At 43.2% G+C, this 20,602-nt stretch overlaps 1 protein-coding gene across 1 annotated transcript in view; it reads left to right on the top strand.

Moving 5' to 3' along the window:
• LOC126160067 (UNC93-like protein) overlaps positions 1-20,602 on the top strand; it is a 97,083-nt gene that overhangs the window by 69,601 nt on the left and 6,880 nt on the right. The window contains exon 5 of the mRNA XM_049916885.1: positions 11,893-12,157. Coding sequence (XP_049772842.1) covers positions 11,893-12,157 — 265 coding nt within the window. The remainder of the gene's footprint in view (positions 1-11,892; positions 12,158-20,602) is intronic.

The following is a 20,602-nucleotide window of genomic DNA, read 5'->3' as shown; positions in this document are numbered from 1 at the left end:
CAGTTAAAATCCCCAGTGTTCTGAACAGATCTTTACAATGAGCCCGACTAGTATTTTTGGTTATTATTCTTGTGGCTCTTTTCTGGAGTTTGAAAATTGTGTTCATATTTTGTGCATTTGTTCCCCAGAAAAGAACTGAGTGTACATATGAATAATATGTAACTAAAAGACACTGCATTTTACACACTGATGATAGGATCCTAAGGGCATAACATGTTGATGAAATTCTGTTTGCAAGTACCTTTGTGTGTTCACACCACTTCAACTGAGAATCAGTATTCATTCCTAAAAATTTTGCATAGAGTAAAATAGAGATGAGCCACACGTTCAACTATTGATCAAATGTGTATCGGGTGTCGCCTCCTGGCACCAGCCTGACCGAAGGTGTGGCCTGCGTAGCACAATCAGGACATTCACGACAATGTGGAGTGAGGTCTACTAAGTCATCTTTAACAGTAAATGAGAGTTAGAAAGTCTCCTAGAACGCTTAGCACAGTTGATTCTGGAATGGAGCGGAGAACTTGTGTTCGTGGTAACTGAACAAGGATGCAAACACTTAAGACTTTTTTTTATTTTCCCAATAGCTCTATCTTAATACGAGAGCTGTTTTACAGAGGCTGTATTTCATCGCCAACGAGTACACACTATTACTCTGCAACGGGCTTCCCAGCAAATCCCAGTTTCTCTGTTATACCTCGCTCTATTAGAGGTGAGAACTCTGCTCGCAACTCTTTGCAACAATACACAGTCAAATACCTTAAACACATTTGGAGGCAACGGCAGCATGGCACATTTTCCTCTTTACATTCCAGCCGACAGAAAATGTCAATTATTACTCATTGCGATTAACGCAGGTCAGATACCTTATTCACACGAGGAGATAAATGTGAGACAGCTCATCCTGCTATTTATATTCTGACAAAAGATAATATAATTACTACTCGTTGCTGCTAGAGACAGACTCTGTAGCGCCTGTGCTTCCCTAAGAGACAGAAAACTCAACATAATAACTGTTACTGGATGCTTATCACAAACTCACTTGTTCTCCCTCGAATGTTTTCTCGGCATCTTATTGCAGCAGCACTGAAGTGTCACTCAGTAATGAGTCTGAGGCTCGGCTGTAACAGTGCTTGCGGCGAATCACTGCGACCACTTTCTGGTGATGACTGCTTCTAACTCAGGGTACCAACTGACTGCGCTGTATCCGCTAGCCGCTTATACAGTGATGTTTCAGGGCTCTTGGACGTGTTTCTGTCGTAGAGTTGCTGCCCTCTTACGCTTTCAGAAGTCTTCCTAAGGACCGAGATTTTTTCAGAACGTTCTAAAACATTCGGGCTGGTTCGAACATCTAGCTTCTGTTGGTTATAGTCAGCTTTGGGCCTCCTGGCTATCCTGCGGATGCTGTTGTTCCATAGCATCTACGCCACTCTTAAATGAATAAAATTTGACAGCCGTGAGGTGGGTGAGTGATGTAAATAACAAGGTAGCACCAAAGTGTATGGTCTCTTTGCCTCACCTAGGTAGCGTTTGCAGCAGGATTAGTCATGTTCTGAAGAAACGTGGTATCAGATGTGTTCTTCAACCATCATCTAAGGTTAGTACCCTTGTATGATGTGTAAAGGATGAAGCTAGTTTGTGTAATGTAGGTATGTTCCATATCCCTTGCATTTGTGGCATGTCACATTGGTCAATCAGGACCAGGAGGTCTGGTGTATTGGGCATAAGCATCACATACGTTTACAACAGTAGAGTAAATCTGTTATTGATAAACATTGCCTATGCAATGCTCATCACATGTGACACAACAACACAGAGATTCTGGCAAGCACTTGAAGTTATCAGGATAATGGTTTTAAGGACAGAGTTGGGATTAAATTATCGAGTTACCTTACAAATAAAGACGGAGGGGTATGGCCTAAATTATGCTTCAAGTCGTGTTCTCTCCCTGGTGCAGTAGAGGAATAGAGATACTACAACCTCAGCCAATGATAACTCATATTCACTAACTTTTAACGTTAGTCATATTTAGTCATGTGGTTTGTTTTCGATTTTTATACTGTCCTCTGTCAATGCTGTGTTCTGGTTCTTGGGTGGCGTAGCCCCGCCTATCAGGGATTAAAACTTCATTGCACGGGATTCCCTCATTGCACTTTTGCCTGGAAAATGACGGCGTGTTCAGATATCTAATATCGGCAGTTGCTGAAGCCATCACCCCAATTCGTTCCTGCAAGTTGTTTGAATATCTCACACGCCAGAAGGAACAGATTCACAAATGGGACACAGCTCTACACATATACACACACAATATATTTTCCCTAAATCGTTCAAGGCTAATAAGGGGATAGTTCCTCCGAAAAGGGTGTAACCTATTTGCTTCCCCATCCTTTCATAATCCACGCTTGTTCTTCATGTCTGTCGACAATACGTTGAACACTATACTTCCTTCCTTTAACACACACACACACACACACACACACACACACACACACACAGGCACACACGCATTCGATGCTACCGCCATCTGTATTTGTGCATATCGGTACCGCATGACTTTTGTCAGCTCAATGTACACACACACCCACACACATAGACAATGAGGTGAAAAAAGTCGGACTTCCTTTTGTCCAGTGTAGCGCAGAAATTCGACGTGGGATGGACTCAAGTCTCTGAAACGCTCTTGCAGAAATATTGAGCCATACTGTCCCTATTGAGGAACGGAATTCCGTAAGTGTTGCCGGTACATGATTTTGGGCACGAACTAACCTCCCAATTATATTCCATAATTGTTTGATGAGTTTCACGTCCGGCGATCTGAGTGGCAGATCAATCGCTCAAACTGTGCAAAATGTTCTTCAAACTAGAGGCGAACAATTGTGGCCTGGTGATATGGCGCATCGTCATCCATAAAAATTACACCGTTGTTTGGGAACATGGCTGCAAATGGTTTCCAAGTAGCCGGAGATAACCAGGACCCAGAACAGTCCATGTAAACACAGCTTACACCATTATGGGGCCACCGCCAGCATGCACAGTGCCTCGTTGACAACTTGGGTTCATTGATTCGTGGAGTGTGCGCCACACCTCGAACCCTACCATCAACTCTTACCAACTGAAATCGGGTCGCATCTGACTAGGCCACGGTTTTCCAACCGTATCTGTTCCAGCTGTCGTCGTCACGGGCTCAGGAGAGGCGCTGCAAGCGATGTCGTGCTGGTAGCACAGACGCATCGGTCGTCTGCTACCATAGCCAACTAACGCCAAATTTCGCCGCATAGTCGCAACGGACACGTTCATGGTATGACCCAGATTGATTGCTGAGGCTATTTTATGCAGTGTTGCTTGCCTGTTAGCTCTGGCAAGTCTACGCAAACGCCCCTGCTTTCGGTCGTCAACACCGTCGGCACACTCTTGACACTGTGGATCTCGAAATATTGAATTCCCTAATGATTTCTGAAACGGAATATCCCATGCTTGTAGCTCCAACAACCATTCCGCGTTCAAAGTCTGTTAATTCCCTTAGAGCGGCCACGATCACGGCGCGAACCTTTCCAAATAAATCACCGGAGTACAAAAAAAAAAAAAAAAAAAAAAAATCAAAGTTCAAATGTGTGTGAAAACTTATGTGACTTAACTGCGAAGGTCATCAGTCCCTAAGCTTACACACTACTTAGCCTAAATTATCCTAAGGACAAACACACTTATGCCCGAGGGAGGACTCGAACCTCAGCCGGGACCAGCCGCACAGTCCATGACTGCAGCGCCTGAGACCGCTTTTTTTATATGAAACCTTTATTTAAACAACAATGTTACATATTCCAAATACACACATACATGAAGTTATTTAAACAAAACGGTTTGATCTTTTCAATTGCGCTGACATTTAGGAAAGACAACAGAAGATTGTGTTACTGACTAAATCACCAGAAAGAATTAAATTAAGCATAAATACTTGAGAATGGCGGAAAGGAGATATATAATAAAGTTGACTAGCCTTCCAACTACACTTTCTGGACATTATTTGAATCTGAGTATTTGAAGTGATCAGATCTATATAATCAGTCTTTCACTGCAAAAATGAACAGGGCAATGTACCAGGCATTGAATATTACATTTATCAGATAGAATCTTATGGTTTTAACCAATCGATAAGGAGATTTCTATAAAAACTGTCTATTTCCAATTTCTAGTATAAGCCAATAATGCACCATTCATGTTTTGTGTTTGGCACTATTAGACATACAATCTCAATGTCACATAAGTTCTGTACATTAGCTTTAAATTTCAAAAAGCTACTCTCTGAAGTAGAAAAAGCACACATCATAAATATACTGTAAAATCTTAAATAGTATCCTTAAGGTAACTACAATACATCACTGTCAACACAGTCTTCTTTTTTATATTAACCAATGCCCATTCTGTCAAATACAATTTTTAGCATATTACCGAACTTTTTCTTGTGATTCGAATAGCTTCTAATTTTGTGGAACTCACACAGCATGTGTGCCTTGAACTCTATGATGCTATCGGATCCTAATTTGTTAAGGATGTAGTTAACAAAATTTCCCAGCAACCAGTAAACAGCGTTATTTTTTGCTTCTGGGAAATAGCGTGCTTCAGGCCTGTGTATCAATGACAGCGATATATACTCAGGGGATGTTCTTGTAATCAGAGCTATTTGCTCCAGGATCCACTTCCAACTATTCATGTGACCACTGCAAGTATATCGATGAATTACTGTGTCAACTACACTCCTGGAAATTGAAATAAGAACACCGTGAATTCATTGTCCCAGGAAGGGGAAACTTTATTGACACATTCCTGGGGTCAGATACATCACATGATCACACTGACAGAACCACAGGCACATAGACACAGGCAACAGAGCATGTACAATGTCGGCACTAGTACAGTGATATCCACCTTTCGCAGCAATGCAGGCTGCTATTCTCCCATGGAGACGATCGTAGAGATGCTGGATGTAGTCCTGTGGAACGGCTTGCCATGCCATTTCCACCTGGCGCCTCAGTTGGACCAGCGTTCGTGCTGGACGTGCAGACCGCGTAAGACGACGCTTCATCCAGTCCCAAACATGCTCAATGGGGGACAGATCCGGAGATCTTGCTGGCCAGGGTAGTTGACTTACACCTTCTAGAGCACGTTGGGTGGCACGGGATACATGCGGACGTGCATTGTCCTGTTGGAACAGCAAGTTCCCTTGCCGGTCTAGGAATGGTAGAACGATGGGTTCGATGACGGTTTGGATGTACCGTGCACTATTCAGTGTCCCCTCGACGATCACCAGTGGTGTACGGCCAGTGTAGGAGATCGCTCCCCACACCATGATGCCGGGTGTTGGCCCTGTGTGCCCCGGTCGTATGCAGTCCTGATTGTGGCGCTTACCTGCACGGCGCCAAACACGCATACGACCATCATTGGCACCAAGGCAGAAGCGACTCTCATCGCTGAAGACGACACGTCTCCATTCGTCCCTCCATTCACGCCTGTCGCGACACCACTGGAGGCGGGCTGCACGATGTTGGGGCGTGAGCGGAAGACGGCCTAACGGTGTGCGGGACCGTAGCCCAGCTTCATGGACAACAGTGTCCCTAATTTGCTGGGAAGTGGCGGTGCGGTCCCCTACGGCACTGCGTAGGATCCTACGGTCTTGGCGTGCATCCGTGCGTCGCTGCGGACCGGTCCCAGGTCGACGGGTACGTGCACCTTCCGCCGACCACTGGCGACAACATCGATGTACTGTGGAGACCTCACGCCCCACGTGTTGAGCAATTCGGTGGTACGTCCACCCGGCCTCCCGCATGCCCACTATACGCCCTCGCCCAAAGTCCGCCAACTGCACATACGGTTCACGTCCCCGCTGTCGCGGCATGCTACCAGTGTTAAAGACTGCGATGGAGCTCCGTATGCCAAGGCAAACTGGCTGACACTGACGGCGGCGGTGCACAAATGCTTTGCAGCTAGCGGCATTCGACGGCCAACACCGCGGTTCCTGGTGTGTCCGCTGTGCCGTGCGTGTGATCATTGCTTGTACAGCCCTCTCGCAGTGTTCGGAGCAAGTATGGTGGGTCTGACACACCGGTGTCAATGTGTTCTTTTTTCCATTTCCAGGAGTGTAGATGGCATTGTTGACATAAATTTGTTGCACAGAGTCCGATTGCGTGCAGTCTTTCATTGGTGCTAACTATGTTGTTAACTGTCTTGTACCATGACGTTTTTATATGAGACGTGAGCACATTAGAACTAATGTTTTTCCAAATCTCAGTCCACTCAATGTTTGGAAACTGTCGTTCTATTTTGTTTCTTCCTTCGCTTTTCTTTCGTTCCCGCATTATGGCTCTCGATATTAAGTGTCGGCACTGCCTGAGTTCGACACTGACATAACTAAACTCAACATAGAAAATCCTCACGTGCTGTAAGCGACTGTTGATATTCTGCACGTCAGTCGGGGGAAACAGACTTGGAGGTTTAATGATCTCGAAATGTTGGCTGGTTATGCTTTCTCGCGAGTCTCTTATTAAATTAACTTGCCGTTTGATAAAATGAGCAGAGGCTTTATCCGTTATATCAGTTAATCCTAGTCCACCATTTTTAGGATCTAAAGTGGCTACTTTAGCAGGTACTCTGAACACTTCACCTCTCCACAAAAATGTTGTGATTTTGGACATTATTCTCCTCGCTATCATTCTCGGTATTGGAAACAGCTGGGCAGTATAATAAGCCTTAGCAAGGATGCATGAGTTGATATACTGTGTTCTTTGAACTTGGTTCATATATCGAGTTAAATTCTCTACGATGGCTCCTTGCACTTTATCTGCTGCAACTTTCCAATTTAAAGCCGTCATTTTCATAGGGCATGCTGTCAGGGTGATCCCAAGTGTTTTATGTTGTCGGACTAATTTTGCCCACTCGACGTTGATATTATCAAAGCCTCTGAGATTTAACATCTTACTTTTTTTCCGTTTGCGTTGGCTCCAGATGCTCTACAGTACGAATCAATCACTGTTGCTAGCGTGGTTACCTCGTCATTATTCCTTATAATGACCCCTATATCGTCAGCATAGGCTCTGTTTCCTGATAAGGTTAAGCCTTTTAGTGTAGCATGGACATGTCGGAGGAAAGGTTCCAGCGAAATTGCGAAGAGCGACATGGACAGAGGACTTCCTTGAGGAACACCTCGTTGTATTTGCATCGGCCTGGATTGTTGACAATTCTCCGCTATTTTAGCATTTATTCCAGTTGCTATGTTCTTAATCAACTGTATAACCCTATCGTTGAAACCTATTTTCTTCAATGTCTGTAGAAGATATTCATGGTTTACTACATCGAACGCCTTATAAAAATCTAAAAACAATAAAGCACACTTTATGTTTGTTACAGAAGTTATTGCAATGATATCCCTGAATTCCGCTAGATTTTGAAAAATGGTTCTGCCTTGCGCACAGTTCTGATGTTGACTAATAATTTTATCTGTAAGGCATGAAATTATCTTGTTGATTATTCTAGCTATTAATTTATAATCAGAATTCAGCAGTGAAATTGGACGAAAATTATTTAAATCTTTGTTTCCATTATTTTTTGGCACCAGAACAATTTTACTCTCCTTAAACTCAGCCGGAATCATTTTACCCTGAATAACCTCATTTACAATGTCCGTGATTTTCGCACCTACTATTGGCCAGTAACGGATGTAAAACTCTGCTGGCAGACCATCCGGTCCTGGTGATTTTTTTGGTGGTGAGGCGCACAGTGTCTCATACACGTCTTCTTCACTGACAACCTCGAGAAAATTTTCGTTGTCATCTTTTGTCAGCTGTGGGGCTAGGATGTCAAGGAAATCTTCCAAGGAAGTATCACTACTTTGATGTACAGAATACAGCTCGCAATAATAGCGATAAATTTCGTCCATGATATCCTGCTGGGTTCTGAGAATCGTACCGTGTTTTGTTCGAATTTCTTCAATAAAAGTCCTTCTCCCGTTTTTCGTATGCTTCACTAAATGATATAGGGAAGTAGTTTCATCTGCTGACACCGAATTCGCCTTCGATTTTATTTTCAACCCTTCCATTTGACTTCTCTTGACGTTAAGTAACTTGGCTTTGACTTTTTTGATGTCTACTATCCGAAGTGAGGAACCTGCTGAGACTTGATCATATAGATCTCTCAAAACGGAATAGTAATACTCTATAGTGCATTTCATTTCCCTTGCGCTCTGGGCACTGTATTGAATAAGAACTTTCCTCAACTTTGGCTTTGCCATTTTAACCCACCAGTCAATAGCAGTCGCATATCTACTACGGGCTCGCAGGCATATTGCCCATGTTTCTTTAATCAGATCTTCTAAATCATGATTTACTAACAAGGAAGTGTTCAAATTCCACTGATTCTTGAATCGGCGAACCGGCTGTCTTGTTAGATTTATGCAAGCTAAGACACTTGAATGGTCTGAAAAGTACGTAGGAATGGTTTCCACTTTTGTCACGGAAGTTACAAGATTTTTAGAAATATATAGTCTATCAATCCTGCTACGTGATGTTGCCGTGACATAAGTGAACTCAACAGTGGAGGGGTATTTGATTTCCCATATATCCTTTAATTCTAAACCAGTAACTAATTGTTTTAGTTCACTTGAGAAATTAAAATTAGGTAACTGATCTTTTCGATTTAAAACACAATTAAAATCTCCTCCGAGTAATAACTGTCTTGGTGATTTCCTTAACAAGTATATTAAGTCATCTTTGAAGAAACGTGCCCTGTCAGCTCGATGAGAACTTCCTGAAGGGGCGTACAAGTTGATGATAGTCACATCATAGATATTTAGTCCTATTCCCCTTCCGGATTCCAGTCGTTCCACCTTGCTTACTGTAATCCCTTCCCTTACCAAAATAGCTGTTCCAACACTTGTTTCGGGAGCCACATTTACGTAACTGACAAAACCGGGAATTACCAAATCCGAAATTAGAACTTCTTGTAACAGGGCAATATCAGTCGCGGATTCGTACAAAAATTCCTTAAGGGCCGATAATTTCAAACCGGTCGTGATTTTATTTATGTTTATAGTGGTGACAGAATAAGATTGCGTCATTGTGCTGTCGCTATGTAGTTGTTTTGATGAGCTAATATAGTTTCATGTGGTTCAGGGTTCAGGTAAGCTGTAACAGCTTTCTCGGAAGGCTGAACATGGAATAACACTTCAATCAGTTTATTAGTTGAAACTTCCTGGCAGATTAAAACTGTGTGCCCGACCGAGACTCGAACTCGGGACCTTTGCCTTTCGCGGGCAAGTGCTCTACCAACTGAGCTACCGAAGCACGACTCACGCCCTGTACTCACAGCTTTACTTCTGCCAGTACCTCGTCTCCTACCTTCCTAATTTTACAGAAGCTCCCCTCGAACCTTAGTTTATTAGTTACTGTCCCGTTTTTTTTCTGCTTCTGATGTTTTCTCTTGTAACGCAAGCAGACTGATTTCCTGGTAAACTGTCAGATTTTTCCTCCAGTGATTCGTGTACGACCGTTTCGGACTGAACATTCTTTGGGCTTGGGTCGCCCCTACTGGATTTTCCCTTCCCTTGGTTACGAGCTACATTCTCATTTGGTTGCGTCGGTATTTTACTTCGCGGCTTATCTGGAGCAGCAGCAGACGCTTAAGCAATTTCGGTTGCCGGCACCTGCCCTGAGGTGTTGACCGTGATTTCAGTTTGGCCACCACTTCCTCGTTCTTTATTAATTTCACTCACTTTCTGATCGAGGGAAACAAATGGAGACTGCAGTTTTGCAACCTCTCCCTGAATTTGTTTATTAACAGATAGATTCTGATCTTTGCAATCGGCTACTGCACCTGTTGTTTCTTGCAAATCAATGTTGCTTACACCCCCTTCATTTTCAGGTACCGTATGTGTATTATCTTTCTGTTCATTAGTTTCCATTCGCATTTTGCCTTCAGGTTCCTCTGCCTTCGCATCGCACTGTTTGTGCTTGCGAAGTGAGGGAGTGGGACAAGACAGCTCGTCCTCTGAACAACTATCAGTTATCTCCACAGGTCGTTTTTTCGGTTGCATTTCAGTTTCACAAGTAGTGGCAACGGGGTTTCCTTTTGTTGTTAACGGGGGAAATTGACTGTTATCGTGAAGGGAGACATCAGATTGTCCCGCTGCGTTAACATCCTCAACCAGTTGTTCCGGGCTATTCTTTGGTAACAGATCATTTAAGGTAAGCTTCTGACGCTGTATCAAATTACTTTTAAGAACAACAGTTCGCCGCGAACATTCCTGTCTGAAGTGGCCGGTTTCGTTACATATATGACATGTAGCTTCCTGACCTGTATAAACAATTTGTGCCTTATACCCACAAACAGTTATGTGAGACGGAATATTCGTCTTAACGTCCATCTCTACACAGCGGACCCCGTTAAAACACTGCAGTTTAAAGCGAGGCGACCATCTTTTATTTGCAATTGATTTAACGTCTCCGTAGTTTAAAAGAGCTTCCTTAATCTTATCATTTTCAATTTCAATGGGAAGATTCAAGACACGAACGGTTTTGTAATGAATGTCCGCTCTATAGATGGAAACCTTACTTTTATAACCATTTCTATGCACAAAATCTACTTCATAGCCCCACTTTCGTAACACTTTATCAACAGTCGAAGCACTGATTAACTTGACAAAAACACAGTATTTTTCCTGATCCAGTTGCCAGGTATGAACGGTTTCAGAATTTAGACCAATTACCTGTGTAATCCAGTCATCTATTTCCAGGGATGTCTGCTGAACAGGACGGGATTCCTTGTCAAAAGCAAATACCAGAGTATTCTTCCTGAGGTTTGTAGCCATGGTTAATCCAGCGAAGCAATTTCGGTTAAACAACCGAAATTCCAAGTAGCAGCAGCAAGACCAGAAAGAGCGATCTGATCACAAGGAACAGGAACGAACACGGAGATTAACGGACGGACGGCACTCGGCGAAGCACAAGTACAGCGATGTAAACACTGAAGTGCAGCGCAACAGTGAACAGCGGCCACTCGCGAGCGCGGCTGAAACGGAACTGTACTCTCTGAGCTACCGTGCCGGCTCCCACAGGACCACGACGCCTTCACTCTGCTGGATCATTCGATGATGCACTTGCTAAGTTTGGACCGTTAACTGTTCCTATTTTGCCTTTATTTCATAGTTGAGTTACACTTTCTTCCTGTTTTCATGCTTGATCTGCGTTCAGTTTCTGATGGGCTATCCAGTGGGCCATTTTCTCACTAAATCTGACGGGGATGCGATGGGGAGGTTCACTGGTTAGGAACAGAAAAGAAATACGGGCCAATCACAAGATCGTACACCGCTCGTAACAGGAGAAATAATGGTGGACACCTCATAAGCTTCTGTCAAAATTTTAATCTCAGAGTTATCTCAGCACAATTCAAGAAACAAAAAATGTTCAAATGTGTGTGAATTCTTAAGGGACCAAACTGCTTAGGTCATCGGTCCCTACACTTACATACTACTTAAAAATCACACCTAGCGACAGTATGATGGCCGTTCGCAACACTTCCCAAAAGACACACAACACGGAAACACTTACTATAAAACACTCACTGTAAAACACTGCACGAAAATGTCGGCACAAAGATGACACTCCCTAGCCAAGGGCAGATGGGGGGGGGGGGGGGGGGGGAGAGCTCCAGCAATGCACTGCCCTTTTATTCCTTGTGCACGCGATTCTACCGCTATCTGTATTTGTGCATATCGGTATCGCATGACTTTTGTCAGCTCAGTGTAAACACACGCACGCACACACACACACACACACACACACACACACAAACACGCACACGCACGCACGCACGCACACGCACACGCGCTGATTAACGACTTCCGCTGCGCAGGCGTTCGTGTCGTGCTCGTGGGGGATCGCGCACATCGGCGGCGTGGTGGCGTGCTACGGCGCCTCCAACTGCGCCGCGTCGGTGGCGCTGGGCTGGCGCGGCCGGTCCGCGGGCCACGCGGCGCTGGTGTCGGCGTACGGGGGCTGCTACTGCCTGCTGCTGGCCGCGCTCTTCGTCTGGGCGCCCGACGCCAGCAAGGCCGCGCCCTTCTTCCTCCTTGCCGCCTTCTGGGGGATTGCAGACTGCGGAATTCTCGTCGTAAACTGTACGTTCACAGTGCGCTACCTGCTCTATGCAACACTTGACTGGTTAAGTGATTGTACAGATCACTCTGAAGATTTTTAACGAAATTAAGAATTTCTAGCATTTGTAGACTTAGAGAAAGCTTTTGACAATGTTGACTGGAATACTCTCTATCAAATTCTGAAGATGGCAAGGGTAAAATACAGGGAGCGAAAGGGTATTTACAATTTGTACAGAAACCAGATGGCAGTTATAAGAGTCGAGGGACATGAAAGGGAAGCAGTGGTTGGAAGGGAGTGAGACAAGGTTGTAGCCTCTCCCCGTTGTTGTTCAATCTGTATATTGAGCAAGCAGTAAAGGAAACAAAAGAAAAATTCGGAGTAGGAATTAAAATCCGGTTCGCCGATGACATTGTAATTCTGTCAGAGACAGCTAAGGACCTGGAAGAGCAGCTGAACGGAATGGACAGTGTCTTGAAAGGAGGGTATAAGATGAACATCAACAAAAGCAAAACGAGGATAATGGAATGTAGTCGAATTAAGTCGGATCATACTGAGGAAATTAGATTAGGAAATGAGACACTTAAAGTAGTAAATGAGTTTTGCTATTTGGGGAGCAATGATGATGGTCGAAGTAGAGAGGATATAAAATGTAGACTGGCAATGGCAAGGAAAGCGTTTCTGAAAAAGAGAAATTTGTTAACATCGAGTATAGGTTTAAGTGTCAGGAAGTCGTTTCTGAATGTATTTGTATGGAGTGTAGCATGTATGGAAGTAAAAAGGGGACGATGAAAAAGTTTAGATAAGAAGAGAATAGAAGCTTTCGAAATGTGGTGAAACAGAAGAATGTTGAAGATTAGTTGGGTAGATCACATAACTAATCAGGAGGCATTGAATAGAATCCGGGAGAAGAGAAATTTGTGGCACAACTTGACTAGAAGAAGGGATCGGTTGGTAGGACATATTTTGAGGCATCAGGGGATCACGAATTTAGTACTGGAGGGCAGCGTGGAGGGTAAAATCCGCAGAGGGAGACCAAGAGATGAATACACTGAACAGATTCGGAAGGATGTAGGTTGCAGTAGGTACTGGGAGATGAAAAAGCTTGCACAGGATAGAGTAGCATAGAGAGCTGCATCAAACCAGTCTCTAGACTGAAGACAACAATAATAATAAGAGAGTGTACACAGAAAGAATGCGACTTACCTGCATAACGAAGGCCAGCGCGAGGTTGCTTGAACTACAACAGTAGAAAGCAGTATGAAGGCAGGGTTCCACGAAAGTTATAGAACAATGTCTAAAGCATAATGTATCGAATTTACTACTAAAGTAGTAGATACATAGAACACATAAACAATCGTGACGAAATTACATAGTGTCTTTCATAACACGAGTAACAAAATAAAGAGTTTGCATTTCCTGTATATAAATTGGTATAAATGCACTCATTGTCCTGTTATGCTATTGCGCTGTTGGTACTTTGCCCAACCTCCGACCTCCCGAAGTACATCAAAAATTCTCCTCCGAATAGATTTTGTTAGCGTTAGTAGTTGTTGCGGTGAAATTGTCACCCACTAGTCTCGTATCGCTTTTTACAGGTCACATACGACTTCAAATTAACTTCCACTGCGATAAACTCAGCTTACATTTATTCCACAAAGGTGTTCCACGGGTTTCAAATCCGTGCTACGTGCAGGCCAGGACAAGGCATCGGTATCTTTATCGTGAAACTACATCTTTGTTTCTACCAGAACCATACATTATATTGTTGAAGCACTAGAGTTTCGTCACCTATGTTCTCATACAGTCTAATCAATTCCGTTTACAGCATCTCAGTATACACGCTACAGACCATTCTAGTGTTCGGCCAAGCAATGCATGACTTACCTTTACTGCAGAAGGCTGCACGACTCATAACGCTTCCACACTCAAAATCTCTCCTGATTCTTGCCTGCTGCTTTGTTCACATATCATGACAATAACAATGCAGTCCAATCTGCCGATCTACATTAAACTTCTTCTCACTACTGAAGATCACTCTTTACGCCATTCCGACGTCAATGACATGCTTTTTCAGCAAACTTCAATCTAGCCTCTTTATGTTTGGGTGTTAGAACGGCTCTCTGCAGCCGCTTCTTCAATACAAGATCTTTGTCATGTGACAAAATCTGTCGTGTACATCTGGTAGTTACTGTCAACTATGAATCAGCAACAGCTCGAGAAGAATAACAGTCTATGGCCCTCGCTTTGAGCAAAAGTAACCCTTTCTATGCCTCAGTTAATCATTTACTTTCGCTGTGCTGCAACGGTTCAACTTCTTGGTGACTTGACGATTACAGAGTTCCATTTACCTGTACCACTGTCCGCTCCTGGTAACTGAGTGGTCAGCGCGACGGAATGTGATGCCTAACGGTCCGGGTTCGATTCCCGGCTGGATCGGAAATTTTCTCCACTCAGGGACTGGATGTTGTGTTGTCCTTATCATCATCATTTTATCCCCATCGACACGCAAGTCTCCGAAGTGGTTCAAAAATGGTTCAAATGGCTCTGAGCACTATGGGACTTAACATCTATGGTCATCAGTCCTCTAGAACTTAGAACTACTTAAATCTAACTAACCTAAGGACAGCACACAACACCCAGCCATCACGAGGTAGAGAAAATCCCTGACCCCGCCGGGAATCGAACCCGGGAACCCGGGCGTGGGAAGCGAGAACGCTACCGCACGAGCACGAGATGCGGGCTCTCCGAAGTGGCATCAGATCGACAGACTTGCATCAAACCAACGGTCTACCTGATGGGAGGATCTAGCCACACGGCATTTCCATACCTGTACCACAGATTTTTCCTTTTTCATCACATGATAACCGTTTTCCGCATGACCTTATCACTATCGTCGTTTGTGTACAAAACACACGCAGTCGCTAATGGTCTCTGTTTCCTATCTTCGGAAAGGAAACGTACGCACACACAAACAGCGTACAGAGCTGACTGCGTTTATACCGAGCTCCACCAGCTACGACTAGAATCGTTGATGTCTTGCCGGCCGGAGTGGCCGAGCGGTTCTAGGCGCTCCAGTCTGGAACCGCGCGACCGCTACGGTCGCAGGTTCGAATCCTGCCTCGGGCATGGATGTGTGTGATGTCCTTAGGTTAGTTAGGTTTAAGTAGTTCTAAGTTCTAGGGGACTGATGGCCTCAGAAGTTAAGTCCCACAGTGCTCAGAGCCATTTGAACCATTTGAAAAGATTCGTTGCAGGACCCGTACATGTCGTCGGTCCCGGCCACTCCGGCCGGCAACGAATCTGTGACGGCACACTAGTCCGCCACACTTCGCGAGCGCTCAGCTCCGTGCAGGGTCCACGAGACATCAACACTCAATTGAAAAAGTGCCCACTAAGGGTATTAATTTTGATGTGTGCTATCTACAACTTCCATGCATTTAAACATACAATTAAGAATTATTCAACTGGTCTGAAACAGTTACTCGCTCCCGCCGGAGACGGCTGCAGGCACTCGTAAGACTAGCAGCGCGACGTCGAGGACGACAGGAAAGACAGGCCGTGGCGCGTACGTCACGAAGGTAGTCCTGCGTTCGCTCGCTCGCTCGCTCAAATCAGGAGACAAACTACGTTTCTACACCTGTTAACTCGTAACTAGGCGTGTCCGTACAAACGAAAACTGAATCTTCTACCAGAATCAGCTATTATGGAATCTTAATGTTATTAGTCCCACCATGATGGGAAATCCATCGGCCTACTTATAATTTGTTACGGCTGTACTGGCGTACAATAGAATAAATCATGCTAAAATGATTATCAGTTGCATAAGGCACTACTTCCAGCATGTAATGAGTACTGTTAGGCGGAAGAGACTAAATGCTATAAAGACGCCGTTATACCATTTATATCGAGTATTGATCTTAAATTAAATCAGTAAGACTTCATAATCGCAGATTCCAGTGGAAGATGCCATTCTCGTTAGTACTTACACCCCCAGCTGCGAGTTAACAGGTTTAGATACGCATTTTGTCTGCTGAGCAGAGCGAGCGAGCGAGTTCAGGACTACCTTCGTGACGTACGCGTCGCGGCCTGTCTTTCTCGTTGGTCTCGATGGCAGCCATGTGGCGTCACCGACTCTCGCGGACCCGGGGCCTGCCAGCAAGCTTGACCGTGCGAGGCGCTGTTTGCCCGCGTTCTGCGCCGCCGGCTGCGACGCGCTGCGCTGACAGAATCGAGGCGCGCGCTGCGCAGTGTTTCTCAAACGATTTTACAGAAACTGTTCCGTGTAACAAGATTTAGTTTTGCCTTACCTATGTTTATAAGTCAGCTTCATGCCAAAATGCCCATCATATCGTGAATCGTCGTAGTTATTGTGTTATTTCGCATTTGAGTAAGACACTGAAGGAAATTCGAAAAATTTACAATGAAAAACGCTGAGCGCTATGATTTGTGTTCGGTGCATATCACGCCATATGTTGCTGCATTTGATATTTAGCTAACATATTGAATTTGTCTTCAGACATGGAAGCAGTCCTCACTCTATCTCCAGTGTCGAGAAAATGGATTTTACGTAGTGCACTCAGTTCTGATAGCGCACATCAGTGACGAAGCCACGCTGAAATATTCATAAAATCCCTGATCTCTAGTTAACGGTTTGAGATATCGAATCGAGGTTTTGGCAGATGATGGTATGCAAACCATGTCATTAACAAGCGGAACTTCATTATCTTCTGCGCTTTTCAAGTAGGTATTGATTTTCAACGAAACAATTCAATTTTTAACCGTCATCGAGAGGTGATGAAACGAAAAATTGCTGTGGGTTTTGCAACAACTTGAGTGAAGAACTTAGACATTTGCTTTTCACTGATGACGTGTAAAATGAAATAATAAGCAACCTGTGCATAAGAGAAATTAATTTCTCTACCGAAATGATTGAGATTAGTTTCTCCACTTAATCCAGTCACATGTTCCAGCCCCCTGATGCACTTCGCCCTTTATTTTTGTTGACAGGTTCCCTACAAGTATGCTTCTGACCTCGCTACAGATGTATGGAGATTAGTTTTCAAATTTCCCGTTCATAGCGCCACTTGTCGTCGGTATTAACTTATTTCATTTATCATTAGATTTTTTTATATTATTTAATACGCTGCTTTTATTCACCTACAATTTTGTTTATGCCTTATGACAACCACAGTTACTTTGTTTTATTATTTTATCGTACTTCCATCCCCACTGTGAAACCAATGTCATCATATGCATGCCATTGGCTGACTGGCTCGTGTTGCTGCGTCATGTATCCACTTTTCGTTCCGCTTCTTTGTACCACTTTTATGCAGACACTGTGAACTACTCGCATGCTTCTAAGAGCTCTTATTGTATTAATGGTTTCAGTATTGTATTATTTGTTGCTCCTGCATACATTTGTTTTGCACTTTATTACTGATACTAGCAAATAAAGCGATAGGCATAAGTATGTAACATTTTTTACCTTTTAATTTTTAAAATATTTTTAAAGTTTTCGTCCCTAATTTTAATATTGTTATCTGACTTGTGCTTATTTGTGGTGTATTCTCCTCCACAGCCTTCTGAAGAAGGGCACTAAGTGCCCGAAGCCGGTAAAGAAGCTAAATTTCTTTTATGCAACTGCTTGCTTATTATTTCATTATCTACGACTACAGTTTCTGAAGACGGGTAAAATACTACACTGATGATGTGCTTTCTCATAAGCTATTCTCCTGACTTTTCCTGAGTTCATCGCTTAATAAAACACAGTTTCAGCTTTTTGTTTTAATTGAATCTGCACAGGTTACATTGTGTAAACTCCAGGGAGTTTTGGCAAAGATGAAAATTTTAATATGGCAAGAAAAATATGTAGGCTTTTGTCAGAATTCGCTACTGATGATGTTTCTCTGAAGAAAAGGGTAAGAAGTCTGGGGTATTTAAATCGGTCCTTCTGTCGCAGGTGCGTAGAATCCTCTAACCCACTGTCTTTTTAATAAAGTACAGCTGGTACTGAAACACAGTAGACAGTTTTATTCATATCCCCATCGAAAGTCAATTCATGAACTGTTTCTCCTCAAATATTTTTTGATTAATTAAAGATATGATTTATTTTCTCTCGTTCAGCAGTTCCAGCGGCTCATAAAAGAAATTTTTGTTGTTGCGGTCTTCAGTCCTGAAACTGGTTTGATGCAGCTCTCCATGCTACTCTATCTTGTGCAAGCTTCTTCATCTCCCAATACCTACTGCAACCGACATCCTTATGAATCTACTTAGTGTATTCATCTCTTGGTCTCCCTTTAGATTTTTACCCTCAACGCTGCCCTCCACTACTAAATTAGTGATCCCTTCATGCCACAGAACATGTCCTACCAACCGATCCCTTCTTCTGGTCAAGTTGTGCCACAAACTCCTCTTCTCCCCAATTCTATTCAAAACCACCTCATTAGTTATATGATCTACATTTCGAAAGCTTCTATTCTCTTCTTGTCTAAACTATTTATCGTCCATGTTTCACTTCCATACATGGCTACACTCCATACAAATACTTTCAGAAACGACTTCCTGACACTTTCATCTATACTCGATGTTAACAAATTTTTCTTCTTCAGAAACGCGTTCCTTTCCACTGCCAGTATACATTTTATATCCTCTTTACTTCGACCATCATCAGTTATTTTGCTCCCCAAATAGCAAAACTCCTTTACTATTTTAAGTGTCTCATTTCCTAATCTAATTCCCTCAGCATCACCCGACTTAATTCGACTACATTCCATTATCCCGTTTTGCTTTTGTTGATGTTCATCTTATACCCTCCTTTCAAGACACTGTCCATTCCGTTCAACTGCTCTTCCAAGTCCTTTGCTGTCTCTGACAGAATTACAATGTCATCAGCAAACCTCAAAGTTTTTATTTCTCCTCGATGGATTTTAATACCTACTCCGAACTTTTCTTTTGTTTCCTTTACTGCTTGCTCAATATACAGATTGAATAGCATCGGGGAGAGGCTACAACCCTGTCTCACTCCCTTCCCAACCACTGCTTCCCTTTCATGTCCCTCGACTCTTATAACTGCCATCTGGTTTCTGTACAAATTGTAAATAGCCTTTCGCTCCCTGTATTTTACCCGTGCTACCTTCAGAATTTGAAAGAGAGTATTAGAGTCAACATTGTCAAAAGCTTTCTCTAAGTTACAAATGCTAGAAACGTAGGTTTGCCTTTCCTTAATCTTTCTTCTAAGATAAGTCGTATGGTCAGTATAGCCTCACGTGTTCCAACATTTCTACGGAAGCCAAACTGATATACCCCGAGGTCGGCTTCTACCAGTTTTTCCTTTCGTCTGTAAAGAATTCGCGTTAGTATTTTACAGCTGTGACTTATTAAACTGATAGTTCGGTAATTTTCACATCTGTCAACACCTGCTTTCTTTGGGATTGGAATTATTATATTCTTCTTGAAGTCTGAGGGAATTTCGCCTGTCTCATTCATCTTACTCACCAGGTGGTAGAGTTTTGTCAGGACTGGCTCTCCCAAGGCTATCAGTAGTTCTTATGGAATGTTGTCTACTACTGGGGCCTTGTTTCGATTCAGGTCTTTCAGTGCTCTGTCGAACTCTTCACGCAGTATCTTATCTCCCTTTTCATCTTCATCTACATCCTCTTCCATTTCTATAATATTGTCCTCAAGAACATCGCCCCTGTATAGACTCTCTATATACTCCTTCCACCTTTCTGCTTTCCCTTTTTTTCTTAGAAATGGGTTTCCATCTGTGCTCCTGATATTCATGCAAGTGGTTCTCTTTTCTCCAAAGGTCTCTTTAATTTTCCTGTAGGCAGTATCTATCTTACTCCTCGTGAGATAAGCCTCTATATCCTTACATTTGTCCTCTAGCCACCCGTGCTTAGCCATTTTGCACTTCCTGTCGATCTCATTTTTAAGTTTTTATTCCTTTTTGTCTACTTCATTTACTGCATTTTTATATTTTCTCCTTTCATTAATTAATTTCAGTATCTCTTATGTTACCCATGGATTTCTACTAGCCCTCGTCTTTTTACCTACTTGATACTCTGCTGCCTTCACTATTTCATCCCTCAAAGCTACCCGTTCTTCTTCTACTGTATTTCTTTCCCCCATTCCTGTCAATTGTTCGCTTATGCTCTCCCTGAAACTCTGCACAACCTCTGGGTCTTTCAGTTTATCCAGGTCCCATCCCCTTAAATTCCCACCTTTTTGCAGTTTCTTCAGTTTTAATCCACAGTTCGTAACCAATAGATTGTGGTCAAAGTCCACATCTGCCCCTGGAAATGTCTTACAATTTAAAACCTGGTTCCTAAATCTCTGTCTTACCATTATATAATCTATCTGAAACTTTCTAGTATCTCCAGGGTTCTTCCACGTATACAACCTTCTTTCATGATTCTTGAACCAAGAATGGTTAAGTTATGCTCTGTGCAAAATTCTACCAGGCG

This window comes from Schistocerca cancellata, chromosome 1 (assembly GCF_023864275.1).
Source record: "Schistocerca cancellata isolate TAMUIC-IGC-003103 chromosome 1, iqSchCanc2.1, whole genome shotgun sequence".
NCBI lineage: Eukaryota > Metazoa > Arthropoda > Insecta > Orthoptera > Acrididae > Schistocerca > Schistocerca cancellata.
Note: the sequence above shows the minus strand (reverse complement) of the source record. Positions and strands in the feature narration are given on the sequence as shown.